This window comes from Artemia sp. Qi Xiang Cuo, chromosome 20, assembly GCF_049724085.1.
Source record: "Artemia sp. Qi Xiang Cuo chromosome 20, ASM4972408v1, whole genome shotgun sequence".
NCBI lineage: Eukaryota > Metazoa > Arthropoda > Branchiopoda > Anostraca > Artemiidae > Artemia > Artemia sp. Qi Xiang Cuo.
In genome coordinates, this window is record NC_142813.1 from 52,774,616 (window position 1) to 52,794,761 (window position 20,146).

Below are 20,146 nucleotides of genomic sequence, written 5' to 3' on the forward strand. Positions count from 1 at the left end.
GTTAGTCTCATCTGGGAAGCCGACTGCAATTTACAGTATTAAAAAAATTTTGTTTTTTTTCTGCTTTATTTTTTTCTTATTTGGGCGTAAAAAATAGGAAATATTTCTTAGAAGAAACGTAGTTTATGTTTCTCTTTCCATAGTGCTAAAATTCTAATGTTTCGACGCACCGTTGCTGTTCATATCCTTTTTTGTCCTATTTAGACCTTGGACTGACGTAGTAATGCTGAACTAATACCTATTAGAGGGTTTTCAATTTATTTCAAAAAAAAGAAAAGTACAAAAACCGCTTTTGTCTAATTCTATCAGCGTTATCACAAGATTAGACATTCCAAAGATTTTTGAAGAGTTGAAAAACTAGATAGTCGGCTTGACCAGGTATAACTGCATAAACAAGTTTCACATCATTTCATTTTACCTGAAAAAAAGAGAAGAAAAGGCTTTCAAGAAGAAAACCATAATGTTTCAAAATAAGAGTTTAAAAAAGGAGCAATTTTTCTTGCACTTCAGCACTTAAATTTCTACCCAGACATAGAAGAATATGGTTATAAACATGAAAGAAGATCGGATCCTTAGCAGTGGAGGAATTTTGTCAAAATCAAGTGAAAATGACAGTGAAAACTGAAAAATGAGCCATATAGTAACAAAAAAGGTGGAGGTATACTAAAAAAAACTAACGCGTTTCTGTGGATGCTTGAAGTATGCAGGGTTATCTTAGTTTTGACAAGATTTTCGGAGAAACTAAATTTAAGCTGGGGAAGGGCAAACCGGGGGGTAGGGGCAAACTGAAGTCTGGGAGGGGCAGTTAACCCCCCTCCCTGCCCAAAGAAAATTACGCCCCTGTTCCTTAGCCCTCATAAACACTTCGCCTAAGCTTCTTAAGTTACTTTTGAAAAATTTTTACTCCCACTAAAATAGTTGTGGCTTTTAGTATTTTTTTGATTATCGTTCTAAATGGTAGTTTGTTAAAAAAAGAGCAATTTTTCTCGCACTTAATTATCTGTCTTCTACAAGACACAAAAAAGTATAGGTGGAAAGACAAAATAAGTTTGGCTTGTCAACCGTTATAAACGCTTCAACTGCGCTTCCTAATTTGTTTTGAAAAAAATTCGCGCTTCTTGGCTGAACTAATTATCAATTTCTTCAGTATAAATACACTTAAATACAAGGAACTGTTATTTTATACAAAATACACTAGCTAAAGAACATGCTAAAAATTGCAAGCTTTTTGTTACTTCCATCGTTCAGCCCAACATATCCCTAACTTTGCTAGAGGGAGGTTGGGTCTTTTTTATTGCGCAGCAGTTTCTCATTTTCAGCTTTGACACTTAAGTTGTTTAGTCCATAGACAAGGAAAAACAGGAAAATAATTGATATAAATATACTATATGTTTTATAGATAATACAATTATCTATAATTATGATTATAGACCATATAATTCTAGATCCAAATGACTAGTACTACAGATTATATTACAGATTATTATGTTAATTACAGATTATTAATTATTACAGATTATATATTATTAGAAAACCAGCTATAGAGGCAGGCTCTTTGTCTAGGAGAATCAGTTCAAACCAGTAGAGCTGGTCAAATCAAGATGGAAACTCAAACTTGTACAGGAATCGTTTTTGAAAGGAGTAATTTCTTACATAAAGTTTAGAGACAATTTAACACGAAAATAGGCTAATAAATAGCCGAACAAGATTGTTAAATTGGAGCTGATGCTGAAGATTGTCCTTTTCGGCCATCCGTCCAGGGCTAAACGAAAAGCGGGTCGTGCTCGTCTGGGGTGGGAGCACGTCATAAAGAAAGATTTAAAGGAACTTCCTGGGAGGGTGTGAAAAGGGAGGCTTTGAATAGATTGGGATGGAGGAGGAGCGTGCGTAGGTGTGTTGGCCTCCGGCGGCTTGGTGCCATGATGAGTTTTTAGTAGTAGTAAATAATTTATTAGCTTTTCCCAACAAATCGCATTGCTTACTAGAGCAAAACCAGTATCAGATGTCTTATCTCGGATGACAATTTTCTAGACATAGGATACTTCCAGTTTTTCAATTCAGAGGAAAACGTTAAAAGATCTAGAAATCCACTTTATGCCTACATAAACTGGCCTAAATAACACATTTTCCTATGCCTATGCCATAAAACATTTTCACGAAGAGTCAAAAGAAATGGAAGTCGTTGAACAGGTTGGATATCCACTTTAGGCCTCCAATTCAAGATGTGTTTTCATAACTGAGGTTGTTTCATCTCAGAAATGCGTATCGCATCGTATGGAAAATTGATCAGAAAAAAAATTCACTGATTAATGAAATACATTCATTTATAGCGTGGCATTCATCAAAACAACAAAAATAGGGGACAGAGTCAAAGACTCTAAGCCTGTTTAGACTAGATCAGACTAGAAAGTTTTTGACTGAAAAAAGAACGTTTTTTACGAAAACGGATGTTGTTGAAGGGGGTGAAAATCCACCTTATGCAACCAATTCAATATATGTTTTCATAACTTTACCTCAAAGAAAAAAGATTTTTTTTGCTCCTCTGTGGAGAGAATATCTTTACAATCATAAAAGTAATAATTTCTGTTCGTTTTAAGTTTTGACGTTTCAAGTTTTGAGTAAAGTAACGGATGCAGGGGGAAGGGACACTGAATTGGATGCATTTTAATTCTTTGTAGTGTTTCCTTTTATTTACATTTATAAAAATAGGCAAAGTAAGAAAAAAATATCCATAGAGAAAAAATAAGGTCTTCAAAACCTATCCAACTATTAAGTGAAAAAGAACAACTCTCAGAGCCGGCCCCATCACTTTTAAATTCTGGGTCTATCACATTCTAGATCTCAGTATTTCTTTTTAACGCGCAGCAAACAAATGATTTTATAAGTAACCATTGTTTAGAACACTTTCTCACCACAGCACAAAGCTGTCTCAGCCAAATACATAGGGCAACATTCCTCTTCCAACTAACTCCTTTAAAACCTAACTTTCACAAAATATCTTGGGGAGGGTACCCTTCCTCCTTTTTGAAGGTATGTAAAATTTATCTTGCCACAAAAAAGCTGCAAAATATCAGTGGTGACGTTAGGGGGCTCTGAGAACCTCAAACACTCCGGAAGCAGACTACAAGCCTAAGCACATATTCTAAATGGCTATGTTCACCGAACATTACATAATTGCCTGGTTGACTGGTGATGAAACTCATGATGCTTAAAATTGATGTAACATTGATCTAGATTCTTTGTGTACACTTGAAATTGGAGGATACGAAAATGCCAAAAACTAGTTTGAATATGGGTACGCTTGCCCGTTTTTAGGTATGACTTTAACCTGTTGTTGTAGCTTTCACACATCAAAGTCGGGCTAAATATAATCTTAACTAGCTAAAAGACATCAAGAGTTTCCCTTCCACCGCAGGGCAAATTGTTGAGTTTTAGTCACAGATAAATAAACTTTAAAAAAACTAAGGAAATTCTTTTAGTTTTTAAACTTGCAGCGAACAACGCAAAATAAAACCCTGACTACAATATAACTGGCTCTTACCATTTACCCAACACGGTTTCTTTAATAGCCTCTGTGAACTGTGCAGGGACCCAATAGATCCAATAGCGAGAAGCTTCGGTAGGCCCAAGCTGAATACCCTGGAATAAAAAGAAAGGAATAAACTGAAAAGCAGAAGACGTACATACATAATGCGTGATACACGTAAATGATTCATACAGGTATAAGCCAGAAACAGGCAAAGTGACTAGGTACTCTCAATAATACGCTTGCTGAGACATCATGAAAGTTAAAGAGTGAAAAGGAAGGACGAAGGGAGAAAGAGAGAGAGAGAGAGAGATAGAGAGAGAGAGAGAGAGAGAGAGAGAGAGAGAGAGAGAGAGAGAGAGAGAGAGAGAGAGAGAGAGAGAGAGAGAGAGAGAGAGAGAGAGAGAGAGAGAGAGAGAGAGAGAGAGAGAGAGAGAGAGAGAGAGAGAGAGAGAGAGAGAGAGAGAGAGAGAGAGAGAGAGAGAGAGAGAGAGAGAGAGAGAGAGAGAGAGAGAGAGAGAGAGAGAGAGAGAGAGAGAGAGAGAGAGAGAGAGAGAGAGAGAGAGAGAGATAGAGAGAGAGAGAGAGAGAGAGAGAGAGAGAGAGAGAGAGAGAGAGAGAGAGAGAGAGAGAGAGAGAGAGAGAGAGAGAAAGAATGAGTGAGTGCGAGAAAGAGACAGAGAAAAAGAGAGATTACAGTAATAGTCAGGATTGTGAATACTTCGCCATGAATTTTGTGTTGGTGGGGGATGTTCTTTCACCTTCTCAAGTCCGTAACATATACACATGTCCTGAGACGTGGCTCGACGAAGCCGTAAATGAAGTCCTCCTCTACGGTGCTGAGACGTGACCGGCTGCTGCTTCTGTTCGTGATGCCATAGATGTGGCCGAAAGAAAGTTTCTGAGACGTATTGAAGGGATCAGGTGGTATGACTTCGTCTCGAACACCTGACTGCTGGCACTAACTGATCAGACCCCCAACTCTTGTCAGCTCCCTTTATGATCCCTATGGTGGTTCGGCCATTTCGTCTATATGCCAGCGGAAATACCCACCAGCACACTATTCGTTTTGGATCCCTCTGTGCATGGCTGGAAGCGCTCTTGCAGAAGGCCCCTGTTCAGATGGGAGGACAGCCTTGCCCAGTACCTCTGAATGATCGATACTGATACACAAGAATTAGTCACGCTTGCATAAGAGCGTTCCGATTCGAGGCGAAGAGTCACGTGTCTCTCTACGCTGGACCACCAGCAGGAACATTAAGTTAAGTAAGTAAGTCAAGCCTGGCTGGACATCCCTGATAGGATAAGCTAAAGTAAATTATTTTCAGAAGTATGCTGCAAATCTTGAAGTCAGAGTTCTGTGAAAAATGTTAACGAAATAAGAACCATCAAATTATTTTCTGATAGAAGCATAATGCATGATTCATGGAGTATGAGCACACAATTCTCGTCAGGCATGTTTTTATTCGGTGTCAGGAAATAAAGAATATTGTTGGCTGTAAGAACACACCATACTTTGAGACTACCTTAAAGGAACCTTTCATAGTCATAACTTTTTTTGTTTTTTTCTTTAAAAAAAACTTCTTCTTCAGAGTCTTTTTAGTAATTTAAAAAAATGCTTCTTATTGTTCTAATTAAACGCTAGGGACACAATTCAAACTTTAGCGTAAAGAGGGAGGTGTTGAGGAGGAGTAGCCCCCGTCATATACGTAATAATTTCTGTTCGTTTTAAGTTTTATTATTGCTTCTTACTTTCAGCAGAAAACTGTTTTCTTTTATTTAATTTTTGACCATTTTTCTAAGTAATACCAGGAAATCTGGCTCCACCTCCACGGAAAATTCCCTCCTCCCCTCGGATATATTCTATAGACAATTCAGTCCTGGTAAAAATTTACCCCGGACAATTGTCCTTAACATCTCTACGCGTAAAACTGAGTCGACAAAGAGAAATCAAGACATGAGAAGAATTTCGTGCAGGAATTCTGGCAAATTCCCCCTGAAAAATTCCCTCCACATGGAAAATTCTCTCCGTGGAAAATCACCCCAGCAGAAAATGTATCCCCCCTCCGAAAAAAATGCATACATACTTCCCAATAACAAATATTATACGTAAACAATGGGCACATTTATAACTTAATGACCTATCCCCAGGGGCTATGGGGGGTCATGATCTCTCCACAAAGGCATAGTTATTCGGCCTTTCAACTATGCTAAACCAAATGGCTATCTAAAATTTTTGATTGGACGATTTTGAGAAAAAAGGAGCGTGGGAGGGGGCTTAGCTGCCCTCAAATCGTTTTGGCCACTTAAAAAGGGCACTAGAAATTCATTTCCGTTCAAATGAGCCCTCTCCCGATATTCTAGGACCACTGGGTTAATCAAATCACCCCTGAAAAACAAGCAAAAAACATGAATCCGTGATCTTGCTTCTGCCAAAAAACACAAAATTCCACGTTTTTGCAGATAGGAGCTTGAAACCTCTACAGAGGACTTCTCTGAGACACTGAATCTGATGGTGTCACTGTCATTACGATTCTATGACTTTTAGAGGATGTTTCTCCCCTTTTTTTCGAAAATCAGCCAAATTTTCTCTGGCTTGTGGCCTTTGATGGGTAAGACTAAACTTGATGAAACTTATACAATTGAAATCAGCAACATACGCCAATTCTTTTAATATATCTATTGATATCAAAATTCCGTTCTTTAGAGTTTCGGTTACTATTGAGCCGGGTTGCTCCTTACTTACAGTTCATTACCACAAACTCTTTGATAAAAATGGGTATCCTCATGCATTGAGGCTGCAAAAACGCGAGTTTTGTCTGTTATACCGATGACGTTCTTGACCGTAGCAGGACGATCCAATATGTCGAAGAAAACTTCAACATACTCGGAAGTGAATTTAATTGGACCCATTTTAGTTGCATTCTGTCAGTCCGATAAGGACGTTCTTAAGTAAAGCCGGTTGGACATCTTGTTTACCTTGGTCTTTCGGTATGGCCATCTCTAAGACGACCCCGTTTGCTACTGATCTTCCGGCTTGAAAAAGGTGAAGTGCGTCTCACGCTTCAGTTGTAAAAAAAAAAAAATCGTTTCAATCGTACTGAACTGCATAATTCAGCAGCGCTACCATAATTCCTATATATATATAACACCACTTCGAAAGATTTTTATATACACTGAAAAAAGTCAAGTCCGTCGAGTATCTTTCATATTCTAAAAATATTTAGCTCATTTACCCCCATAAACCCAAAATTCGTTATTGTTCCACAGATGCAAAGTAGATGACCCGGAAACAGCTTTGTCAAAACTTATTTCGAAACAAAACATTAAAACTAGTTTTCATGGTTTTCGGCATTGGTTTCATATGTTTGTTGTTCAAACATTCAGACGTTCAGACGTCTTCAGAATTTCATGCGTCACTGTCATTCACGCCTCATGCGTTTCTGTCAGTCATTCATACGTTGATCGCTCAGACATTCAGATGTCTTCAGACATTCATACGTTTCTGTCATACATACGTTACTGTCATTCACGCCTCATACGTTTCTGTTAGACATTCATACGCTTCTTTCATACGTTTCTCGTTCAGACATTTTCATCAGTTCAAAGTTCAGACATTCGAAGTTCGAATGCTCAAAGTAGTATATATGTGAATGTTACTTAGTGTTAAAAACAGGTAACTTTTATTATTAGTGTTTAAACATGTAATCTTTATTATAGATTTTGGTTAACGTTGTCATGTTTCCTTTTTTCTCTTTCTTACTTCGTCTTTGTCTCTTGCTAGTTTGTTCGATAACTTAGAAATTCCCATTACAATTGCAGTGGGCTTTTCAAGTAGGCAAAGCTCATACAATATGAACAATATCAGAAATCCAATTACCTGCAAGTCCTGTGGACATGGTCAGTCAAATCTTTGAAAACAAGTTAGTGGGGGTCTCCAATTGCCTTCAAATGGCTTATAGAGCTAATAGACTACCTTTAAGATAATTACACTAGATTGAATTACCCTTAGGGCAGAAACATCACCATTTTTATAAAATTCTGAAGAAGGTTTATGCCAGCTTTACCTCTCACTGAGACTATCTGCCTTGGCTTCACACCAATTAGCCATGGCTCTCAACTTTTCATCACTTCACCAGTGTTAAAAACAGGTAACTCCTACTATTAAGTGTTTAAACATGTAATCTGTTTTAGCTGTTTTGGTTCATTTTGTAATGTTTCCTTTTCTTCCCTTTCTTACTCCGTCTTTGTCTCTTGTTTGTTTTGTACCCAGTAATGATGCTGTATGTTTTTTATTCTTTTTTGCCCTTTTTTACTCCGTCTTTGTCTCTTTTTTGTTTTGTACCCAGTAATAACGCTGTATGTTTCTTATTCTTTTTTGCCCTTTCTTACTACGACTTTGTCTCTTGTTTGTTTTGTTCCCAGTAATGACGCTGTATGTTTCTCATTCTTTTTTTCCCTTTCTTACTCCATCTTTGTCTCTTGTTTGTTTTGTACCCAGTAATGACACTGTATGTTTCTTATTCTTTTTCGCCCTTTTCTACTCCGTCTTTGTCTCTTGTGTGTTTTGTACCCAGTAATGACGCTGTATGTTTCTTATTCTTTTTTGCCCTTTTTTACTCCGTCTTTGTCTCTTTTTTGTTTTGTACCCAGTAATAACGCTGTATGTTTCTTATTCTTTTTTGCCCTTTCTTCTTTTTTTGTACCCAGTAATGACGCTGTATGTTTCTTATTCTTTTTTGATCTTTCTTACTCCACCTTTGTCTCTTGTTTGTTTTGTTCCCAGTGATGACGATGTATGTTTCTTATTCTTTTGTCCCTTTCTTACTCTGTCTTTGTCTCTTGTTTGTTTTGTTAACAGTAATGACGCTGTATGTTTCTTATTCTTTTTTATCTTTCTTACTCCGTCTTTGTCTCTTGTTTGTTTTGTTAACAGTAAAGACGCTGTCTGTTTCTTATTCTTTTTTCACTTTCTTACTCCGTCTTTGTCTCTTGTTTGTTTTGTTCACAGTAATGACGCTGTATGTTTCTTATTCTTTTTTCCCCTTCTTACTCCGTCTTGGTCTCTTGTTTGTTTTGTTCCCAGTCATGACGCTGTATGTTTCTTATTCTTTTTTCCCTTTCTTACTCCGTCTTTGTCTCTTGTTTGTTTTGTTCACAGTAATGACGCTGTATGTTTCTTATTCTTTTTTCCCTTTCTTACTCCGTCTTTGCCTCTTTTTTGTTTTGTTCCCAGTAATGACGCTGTATGTTTCTTATTCTTTTTTATCCTTCTTACTCCGTCTTTGTCTCTTGTTTGTTTTGTTCCCAATGATGACGCTGTATGTTTCTTATTCTTTTTTCCCTTTCTTACTCCGTCTTTGTCTCTTGTTTGTTTTGTTCCCAGTAATAACGCTGTATGTTTCTTATTCTTTTTTGCTCTTTCTTACTCCGCCTTTGTCTCTTGTTTGTTTTGTTCACAGTAATGACGCTGTATGTTTCTTATTCTTTTTTGCCCTTTTTTACTCCGTCTTTGTCTCTTTTTTGTTTTGTCCCCAGTAATAACGCTGTATGTTTCTTATTCTTTTTTGCCCTTTCTTACTCCGCCTTTGTCTCTTGTTTGTTTTGTTCCCAGTAATGACGCTGTATGTTTCTTATTCTTTTTTGCCCTTTTTTACTCCGTCTTTGTCTCTTTTTTGTTTTGTACCCAGTAATAACGCTGTATGTTTCTTATTCTTTTTTGCCCTTTCTTACTCCGCCTTTGTCTCTTGTTTGTTTTGTTCCCAGTAATGACGCTGTATGTTTCTTATTCTTTTTTTTTCTGACTGACTACATTTTTAATACTATTTTGATACAATCAATCAGTCAATTCAATCAATTTATTCAACCAATAAATATACGTCAAAAACACTTCAACATAGAATCCCCTGTGAGGCTCTGTGGCCGGGAAAAAAACAGGGGAAAAACAGAAATGGTTCAAATACTAAAAAAAAGAGAAGAAAAGTATTTTCAATATAATGCATTTCAACCTTTCAAAGACGCAACAGACACACACAGACACATAAACAAAGAAAAAACAATATCTAAAACCCCAAACAATAAGGGATTTTAAGAGACCCCCCCCTCAAAAAAAGAAAAAAGAAGATATAGGACTATCCAATGAAATAAACAAAATTCCAAATATATATTTGAAACTAAGCCACAAGAAATGTTAAACAAACTCAACACCACTCACAGCACACATTTTTAACCCAGACTAGGTTTGTATTACTTGTTTTATAATTTATTTAATCCTGTATTATTTTTTAGTGTATTTTTGTCACCCCTGGCCTCTATGGCCAGGAAAAAAACAGGGAAAAAACAGAAATGACACAAGTACTAAAATAAAAAAAACGAAGAAAAGTATTTTCAATTTAATACATTTCAACCTTTCAAAGACTCAACGCACACACACACAAAGAAAAAAAACAATATTTAAAAGACCCAAACAATAAGCAATTTTAAGAGACCAAATCCCACCCCCCCAAAAAAAAAAAAAAGAAGAAATAGGACTATCCAATGAATTAAACTAAATTCCAAATACATATTTGAAACTAAGCCACAAGAAATGTTAAACAAATTCAAAACTGCTCACAACAAACAAGTCTAACCTAGGCTAGGGTCACCCGCCCCTCCCCCCCCCAAAAAAAATAACAATTGCAAGAAATTATTATAATTAAAATTGAGAAATTTCAAGTGTTTTTGTTTTGGGGAGGTTCTTTCTTGGGAATTCACCCCCATCTTTCTCTTAAGATGTTTAATAGCTACTGAATTTATTTGAGGTTTGGGTCTTTACAAAATAGGGCTATGATATTTTTTTCTAGACAATTAAGTATCAAATTGAATATTTCAACTATAATAATTTCGCACATCTCTAATTCTACTAAGCTTAGGAAGGAAAGGGTTATCTTATAGGACTTATAGAATAGAATATAATATGATTTATTGGCTAAAATAGCACAAAAGCAAGCATAAGCACGTCAGAATTACCATAACAAAACAAATGTTATGTGATAAACATAAAACAAAAAATTGAATCAATAATAAAACAGATGTCATGGGATAACCATAAGACAAAAGTTACATCAATTATTAACTTAGGAAACTAAATAGGGGACAAAAGAATTTTTGTAGCTCATGGTCAACATTCGGGGATGCACATCCTGATGGATATTTGGAGCTCTAAGAGCATTGATCCTTGTATTAGGAAGGGTTGTGGGATTTTCTTTAAAGGGAGGGAGAAAACGTCGATGATAGTCAGAATTAAGGCACTTGATACCAAAGTTCACGGTAAGGATGTGACGTCGTGATTCCAATGTAATAAGTTCAAGTCTAGCCAAACCTTCATCGTATGTAGTATAGGCTGTCCCCAGAATAATTTTTATTGCTCTTTTTTGAATAGTTTCAATTTTAGAACATTGGTCATTGGTCAACCCAGGGTGCCAGACAGGGCAAGCATATTCCAGACAGGGTCTTATATAAGAACAATAAATTATTTTAAGGTTTTGGATTGATATGGAGCAACGTTTGAGAAGAGAGAAAGATTTAAGGAGAAAACAACCTGACTTAAATAAGTGGGAAATGTGGGAATTCCATTTAAGTTCGTTGTCCAACTGCACACCAAGCAGTTTAACAGTATTTAAATTTGGTATGCAAAGGTAATTATTGATAGGGGGTATATTTTTAAAAAAAGAAAATAACATGAAACTGCTTTTGGGTATGCTTAAGTTGTGTTTAACATTGTCAGGATCATTCTTTAAATTGTTAATTAGTGAATCGAGTCAAACATTCAAAGTATTAGATGTTTGACAAAGGTTCAGTAATGTCAAATCATCCACAAATTTAAAAGATTTGTCAAAACTTGGTAAAACATTTTTAAAAACAACTAGAAATGCTAAAAGACCTAATTTAGTCCCTTGAGGTGCTCCACAGAAAATAGAGCAAAAACCTGATGAATCCCCGTTAGGGAGGACTACAAATTGTTCAAGGCCTGACAAAACACTAGCTACCATACGTAAAACAAAATTTCTTGCACCTAAAGCCCTTGCGTTATCTATAACTGTCTAATGATCCAAATTATCGAAGGCTTTGCTAATATCGGCAAAAACAGCCTCAACGCAGGAACTATTCAACTCAAGATGTTTGAAAATAGTATCAAGTATATAAATTAAGCAATGCGTGGTGCTATGATTCGGCCTAAAGCCAAACTGATTTGGGTTGATTTTATCATGAATATCGTCAAAAAGGAAATGGTAAATAAAACTTTCAAAGATTTTAGAGAAAATGGGGGTTTTTGATATATTCCATGTCAAATGAATTACATATATCAAGTTGTGTAATCCATGTCTAGGCCTAGTTTTTCAAGTTTACCTCACAATAGGCCTAGTCAAATACACATTGAATAATCTTAAAGTTCAACTTCTCTTTGGCACGGTGAGCAAATATCAAACTAAGAAATAGACGGTTTAGTTTCATAATGAGCTGTGGCCAGTCAGCACAGCGGAGAGGTCTTGGGACCAACCCTAAATCTTTGGAAAAGGGCTTCTAAACTTAGGTCAATGGCATTTGTCTATAATATAGGCAAGATCCTACCCTAGATCTTGTAGTAAATAGATAATGAATGGTAAATAGATGGTGAATTTTTCAGAGGTGAATGGAGATCCAGCAGAGAATCGGGGTCCAGAGTAGATGAGAATTATCTATTTACTCATACAAGAGAAGGCATTTGGACTTTTATATGAAATGTACTTCTCCATTAAAGGCGATAAGGGGATTAAAAGGATAAATATCCCTTTGATTAACCATTATATCAAACAAATTACATAGTCAAACGTTTATTTCGATCCACAAAGACCAGGGTTGCGCCAAACAGTTTAAGCACCGTCAGAAAATATCCCAAGAACGAAGAGGAAATTGAAATTATTGATATTCGAATGGAATTTTTTTTTTATCTTTTATTTTATATATTAAACAGTTGGTGTTTTCGAAGATCACACTGCCTTCTCATGATGTACAAATAGCAGTTCAGTAGGGACAAACCCTTTTATTTGATGACAGGGGAACAACAAAAAAATCTCTGGATATTTCAGTCATGTATACAGTGGCCGTCTTTAGAAGATAAACTTCAGTTCATCTGCTGAAGACGGCCACTGTATGTGTGACCGATTTGTCCTTACTGAACTGTTATTTGTATATATCAAAGAGTTCAGGGTAACGAAAAGTAAGTAAGGAGTGACTTGTGCTAATATTAATAAATAACAATTAATGTGCATTAAACAATAAATAATAAATAACAATAAATAAACATTAATGTGCTAATAATAAACCAATCCCCTAAAAAATCAGTTTCGATGACAAAACGCATAGTTAAAGAGCTAAATTTTTATGGTGATTTAAAATATATAAAGTTCACTGTTTTAAGCTACCAAGCACAATTTACAAACCTGAGAAAACTTGCCCTATTTTCGAAAAGGGAGGACCCCCCCCCCACCAAAAAAATTGATTTTAACAAAATTACACTATCGACTTCAGCTTATCAAAGAACTCTATCGTAGAAGTTTCAAGCCCTGATCTGCAAAATGTGAAATTTAAAATTTTTGCCGAAAAGGATAATCACGGATAGATGTTTCTTTGCTTGTTTGTCTTTTTTCCCCAGGGGTAGTTTTTATCGAATCAATTTTTCTAGAATAATAGGAAACGACCCATTAGAAAAGAATTTGAAAGTTATACTGACTCTTTATAAAAACGATAGTGCCTCAGTGTCAATCAAACAAAAGTCGCCATAAAAACGTAAGTTTTGCCTGTGAGGGTTTAAATTTTGACACCTTTAGCATAATTTATCTGACAAACAATAATTTCAAAAGAGCCTACAGAGTTTATTTAATTCACTTTTGGCCCCCTAAAAAGGGCACTAGAACTTTGAATTTCCAACAAAATGAGCTCTCACCTAAGATTCCACTATCACTTCTTCCATTCAAAGTGGCGGGGAGCAAAAGGTTGTCGACCTTTTATTGGGCCCAATTTGGGGGGGATAAATTTTTTTGCTCTATTGCACCTTAAATTCTATGGTCCCTTTAGTAGCCCTCATATCAAACAAATTACAAAGTCAATACACTAAGACTAAGGTTTCGCCAAGCCGTTTATATTCTATATCAATAAAACGAAATTGGCCATAAACTCTTAAATTTTGCCTGTAAAGGTTCAATTTTTGATACCTATCGAAGGAGCAATAATTTCTGATAAACAGTTTATTTCTTACCATAATATGATATTCTTCGTGACCTTCAATAGGTTCTGAAACTACTGATTTAATCGATGACATAGAAATTTTATCCGTTCTATCTTTGGTGCCAATCCACAGCTGATCATCTTCCAGTTTGAAAGTTAATCGGACTTTATTATTTTGCTTATTCACCATTCCTATGTAAAAGAAAGAAAGAGATTGCTGTAACTGATACCAACACTAAAAAAGGAGAATTTCACCCCTATGGCTTATATACCCGGAGAAACCGGGTAATACCCGGAGAAACCAGGTAATACCCGGAGAAACGAAATAATGTTTTACATAGTCCTTATTGTATATGTTCCTATATGGTCACACACACACACACACACACACACACACACACACACACACACACACACACACACACACACACACACACACACACACACACACACACACACACACACACACACACACACACACACACACACACACACACACACACACACACACACACACACACACACACACACACACACACACACACACACACACACACACACACACACACACACACACACACACACACACACACACACACACACACACACACACACACACACACACACACACACACACACACACACACACACACACACACACACACACACACACACACACACACACACACACACACACACACACACACACACACACACACACACACACACACACACACACACACACACACACACACACACACACACACACACACACACACACACACACACACACACACACACACACACACACACACACACACACACACACACACACACACACACACACACACACACACACACACACACACACACACACACACACACACACACACACACACACACACACACACACACACACACACACACACACACACACACACACACACACACACACACACACACACACACACACACACACACACACACACACACACACACACACACACACACACACACACACACACACACACACACACACACACACACACACACACACACACACACACACACACACACACACACACACACACACACACACACACACACACACACACACACACACACACACACACACACACACACACACACACACACACACACACACACACACACACACACACACACACACACACACACACACACACACACACACACACACACACACACACACACACACACACACACACACACACACACACACACACACACACACACACACACACACACACACACACACACACACACACACACACACACACACACACACACACACACACACACACACACACACACACACACACACACACACACACACACACACACACACACACACACACACACACACACACACACACACACACATATATATATATATATATATATATATATATATATATATATATATATATATATATGTATTTGTAATTGCAGTTTCATGTCTTAATCTTGCCATTGTAGAATTTAGTTCAGAAGAGGGGATAAACTGTTACTGTTACCAAACAAAATATTGTAAATACTGAAATTACAAGTACGAAGAAACATAGAAACGAATTGAAAAGTGACAGAACCTAAATAGGCTTCTTCTAGGATGGTTAAGTATAAAATAACTGGAATAGGTGATAAGAATTTGCAAAAAGAGAAAAAAATAATCAATGAGCATGGAAATCTTTATTTTTTAGCTTTTTTCATACATCTGAAAAAAAAAGAATTATTTTGAAAATGGAAGAAATTATCTATTAAAGATTACCAAAAGGGAACTAACTCTCCTGAACAGGAACGACACATAGTCAAATTTGAACAAAAATGTTTTATAGTATTTGATTATTTCTAATATTACTAGAACAAAAAAACTCAAATATTGATGAACAGAAAATCATCAGAATTCTGAAGGCTCTTTAGTCTCAAATAATGGTTAACGAGAAGATAAATCAAATTTTACGATAAATCAAGAAGATAAACCATATTTTTAAATCATATTCACAACATAAAGACTCTTGCTGCAAAAGTGTTGTCGGAACTGCTGCTATCAGATACAAATTTGAACTTAAATGTTTATCAGGAAAAAGGCAGTATCTAGAGGGGGGGGATAAGGGGGTGGACCCCCCCCCCAATGTTTGTTCGACTCGTAAAGACATAACAAAAAGGAATATAAGAAGGTTTTTGATGTGTTTTTAGTTTTTTGGTACTCCCCCCCCCCAGAAAAAAATACTGTAAAAGATCCCCCAAAAACATCCTGGATAGGACCCGGATCAGGAACGCATGCGAGAGTTTATTTAAGAGGGCTCAAAATAACTTAAAATTGAAGTTTCTGTAAAATTGAAGTAAAACAAAGAATATGCGACAATATTTATGTGATATTAATATTTCATTCAAATTAAAAATAAAAGAAGTCATAGCAATTTTTTTTAACTTAGGAAGGGGTCCAGGCCACTGGGTCTCTGTGCAGGAAGTTTCTTGAGGGGAGAGGGGTGAAATTTTGAGGGAAATTAACTTTGATTACACACGGGTGTTGCATAAATGAAAAAAAAATTACCACAATTTGGTGACTCTTATACACTCAACTCCCGGACTAAAGGAAGATAAATTGTATTTTACTCGTTTTTTCATTAGGTTTGCAGCATACTAATTCCATGCCCATTTCTGGTTAATTGTTCAACTTTCATTTCTTAAGTCAGTCTAATGTTTTAGAGGAACACTAAGAGTGGTATTTTATTAGTTTCCCAGCTCAGTTCAAGTTCAATCGTTTTATTCTTCGCATATACATATATAAATATTTGAATGGGCCCATGGGAAGACTAGGCTCGAAAACATATAAATTTTATAATATCATTATGTTTCACAGTCTTCATTCTGATGCACTTTTTACTTACTATATATTGTAGAAAAAAAAGACAAATCTGTCATGCTTGAAAAAAGGCCTTCTACCAGATGCAAGTCAAGGTCCTCATTGGACCTGAACCGCTATTTTTTCTCCCCCTCCCATCTTCAGCTTTATATACACACACAAGCTCTTGCGAACTCTTTTTAGTCTGTTTATAATTTCTTGAGACTTCCATTCGAGTTACAAATTGCGTCTTTAACGCTTAGAAATGCAACGTATTACGTCGACAACGAGTACTTTTAGATATGGTTAAGGACTTCGGAAATTTTTTCAATCGCGTCAATAAACATATATATATATATTCTCTATGTATAAACTTAACTTTAATAAAGTTAACTTTGTTATAGTTTCAGCAGTTAATTTAAAAATGTTTGCATCTTTAGCTATAATTAAGGGAAGTAAATATGACTCAAGCTTCCATAGACTCGTTTTTTCTACATATGTCAGCATACTTGAATAATTCATTTAATTCCACTGCCCACCAAATGAATAGTAACCTACCGCAACCTGTTGTCAGGTTGCGGTACCTGTTTTCCGCAACCTGTTGTCAGCCAGAGAACACTGCTTTGGCTTGGCCACTTCCTGAGAACACCGAATGACCACATAATCAAGCAAGTGTTCATAGCTGCCCCTTTGCCAGAATAGAGCCAGGCAGCCAGGCAGTTAATTGAAGAACTGGCAGACAATTGTCAGAAACGAGATTAGCTCTAGTGGGGTGGCAGAAGATGGGACAACAAGGACAAGCGAAAGTAAGTAGACTAAATCCTAGCAAAGGAATGTGCGAAATTTGGTCATCTTCCAAGATGTTCTTAATTTTGTTAAATTAACAATGGCTTGAAAGACATTACTGATAGTGAAAAAACCTTTTAATGGTATTGGGGGCAGAGGTTCATTCAATCCTTTAACACCAGGAGCGACATCTTCCGGTATACCCTTGTCTAAAACCTTTCTGTGGGCTTTCTGTTGGGATAACTTCTCTTTCTGGGGAGCTGCAACAAGTTCTTCTTTCTCTGTGCCCTAAGAAAAATTAATAGAAATTAGGAAAAGGTCCATTAAAAACGATCGATATTTTTTTTTTACAAAATAAATAATTGATTGTACAGCTTTCTTATAGATCGAGACACTCATAAGGAAAAGCACATACAAAAAAGTGTTCAACCCCGAGTAAGAGAAAAAATTCTTTTTTCCAACAGTTGAAAGATAATAGTCCCTAAAGCATTTTACTATAAAGCATTGTACCATTGAAGAATTGTTTGCGGTAATAGAAAAGATTTGCTCGTGGCGATAGAGATTTCTCCTATAGCGCCACTTGGAGATCAGATTCCTTTGGGAGCATTTACCTTGGAGACTGGCGAACTAGTTACCTATTATCGGACTAGACTCAGACATACAAGAGAAACGAACACTTATAAAAAGACAATAGATTTATTAAACTTACATGCTTAGTTGTACAGCAGTGAGTCACTTCAAAGACAATAAATGGTGACCGAGATTATTTGCGGTACGAACTCTTTTAGATCCAACTTAATATTAAAATTAAAGAACACATTTACCCCACTCCCAAGCTCAGTTCTTTCGTCCTGCGCTCTAGGGACTGCCTGCCATTGGCTCACGGGCCCCAAGGACGCGAACCCTCGTCCAATAATACGTCTTAAATATTTTTGATGATTTAGGCGTTCACACGGTTCTTATCGTTTAAACGTCCTTAAAAATATTGTGCGTAGCACTTTTCTTATTGCTCACTGTCTTAGCGAAATCCAAAGATTGCAGTTTCTTGTCTTTGCTGATTAAGGACTTTGTCCTTTTTGAAAATATATTGAGATTAATGCGAGGATTCATAATGACGTAATGACCGGTGTTTTTGTAGTTAAGGTCTATATAGTTTTTATAACTTGATAGCTCCAACGTCAACTTAAATAAATTATTCACTTATTGGTTAAAGGCATCTTATTAGTTTTATAGATGTGAGATTGTACTTCTTGTTGGAGCCTAAAAACATAACTACAATAAAACGAACTTAATCAGATTATTTTTTGGTCATATTGCCTATCATATGCTAAAGATTTTTTTTTTTTTCTTTTTTCTTAAAATAAACATTTTTAATTTTACTTTTCCAATAATGGTTGGAATATTCTAATTTTAAGTTGGTTCTCTTTTTTTTTTGATTTTGCTGTCTATATGACGTACTACATACTATCTACACAACGTTAAATGAATAACATAATAATATTACACCTAATTCTACTTGTGGTACACACATAAATGATTTATAACATACAATATTTGGTTCAACATATTCACAGATGACATTAAAACACTTTCACTATTTAGATTTTTGCATTGTCAAAGCTGTTAGGAAGTAACACTTGTAGCTTCACATCTATTCATCACCTTTCGTGTCCTTAGTGTACTACACCCTTCTGTTGTAAATTACTGTCCTTCACTCCTTTTGTCGTGGCAAAAATTTCGAAGCACTTACGTTATGGTTTCTTCATGGAACAGTTTGAGTCTAGTTGTCCTTACACGGTGGGTTTTCCCTAATAGTCAACTGGGAAATGACCGTTAAATATCGCTCTAATAGTCAACTGGGAAATGATTCTTCCCACTACAGGTGTTGGTGTTTTTCTTCTCAGCATATCATTTTTAGTATTTTTGAGGCACATAAAGAATGTATTCTCGCGTAAAATTGTTCATTTGTGCCTTTAGAAACGGGTTGTTGTCATACTATAGTGACTCTCTTAATATATTGTCTTTAAATTCAACTTCGAACCTCTTCAACTATCATTTAACTTCAAATATCATTAAATATCGTTTATCTTGTACACCTCGATGGAGTTCTCAGAATTAAAGTTCAAATTGTCTTTAATTTCTGCTTCAAATATCTTCAAATGTCTTTAAGTATCTTTCAACTTCGAATATCGTTAAATATCGTTTGTCTTGTACTTCTCGATGGTGTTCTCAGAGTTAAACTTCAAATTGTCTTTAATTTCGTCTTCAAATATCTTCAAATGTCTTTAAGTGTCTTTCAACTTTAAATATCGTTTATCATGTGCTGATCGATGGAGTTCTCAGAATTAAACTTCAAATTGTCTTTAATTTATTCTTCAAATATCTTCAAATGTCTTTAAGTGTCGTTTAACTTTAAATATAGTTTAATATCGTTTAGCTTCAAATATCATCACTATACTGTTAAATTATTCTGGGGTCCATAGTGACTATCGACAGCGATATCTATGTATTTATATCTTGTACTGACTGCTGGGTTTCTCAGCGTTCATGCGATTATATAGTTCGTTAAAGCACTTGATACTGATGCTCAAGTATAGTGTTACCTGATACATAATATGGTTCATAGTCGAAGAAACAACGATCAAATGTAACTGTTGTTTTCGTAGACGAAGCGGAGATGAAAGTTGAGTGGAGTTATGGTGAGT

General features: G+C 36.1%; 1 protein-coding gene across 1 annotated transcript in view; it reads right to left on the bottom strand.

The window, feature by feature from the left end:
- Positions 1-241: 241 nt before the first annotated feature.
- Positions 242-20,146, bottom strand: part of LOC148940352 (ubiquitin domain-containing protein UBFD1-like) — a 125,778-nt gene continuing 105,873 nt past the window's right edge. Inside the window, exons 5-8 of the mRNA XM_089106390.1 lie at positions 17,576-17,729; positions 13,803-13,963; positions 3,542-3,639; positions 242-418 (exon numbers count right to left, since the gene is read on the bottom strand). Coding sequence (XP_088962516.1) covers positions 415-418; positions 3,542-3,639; positions 13,803-13,963; positions 17,576-17,729 — 417 coding nt within the window. The 3' untranslated portion in view covers positions 242-414. The remainder of the gene's footprint in view (positions 419-3,541; positions 3,640-13,802; positions 13,964-17,575; positions 17,730-20,146) is intronic.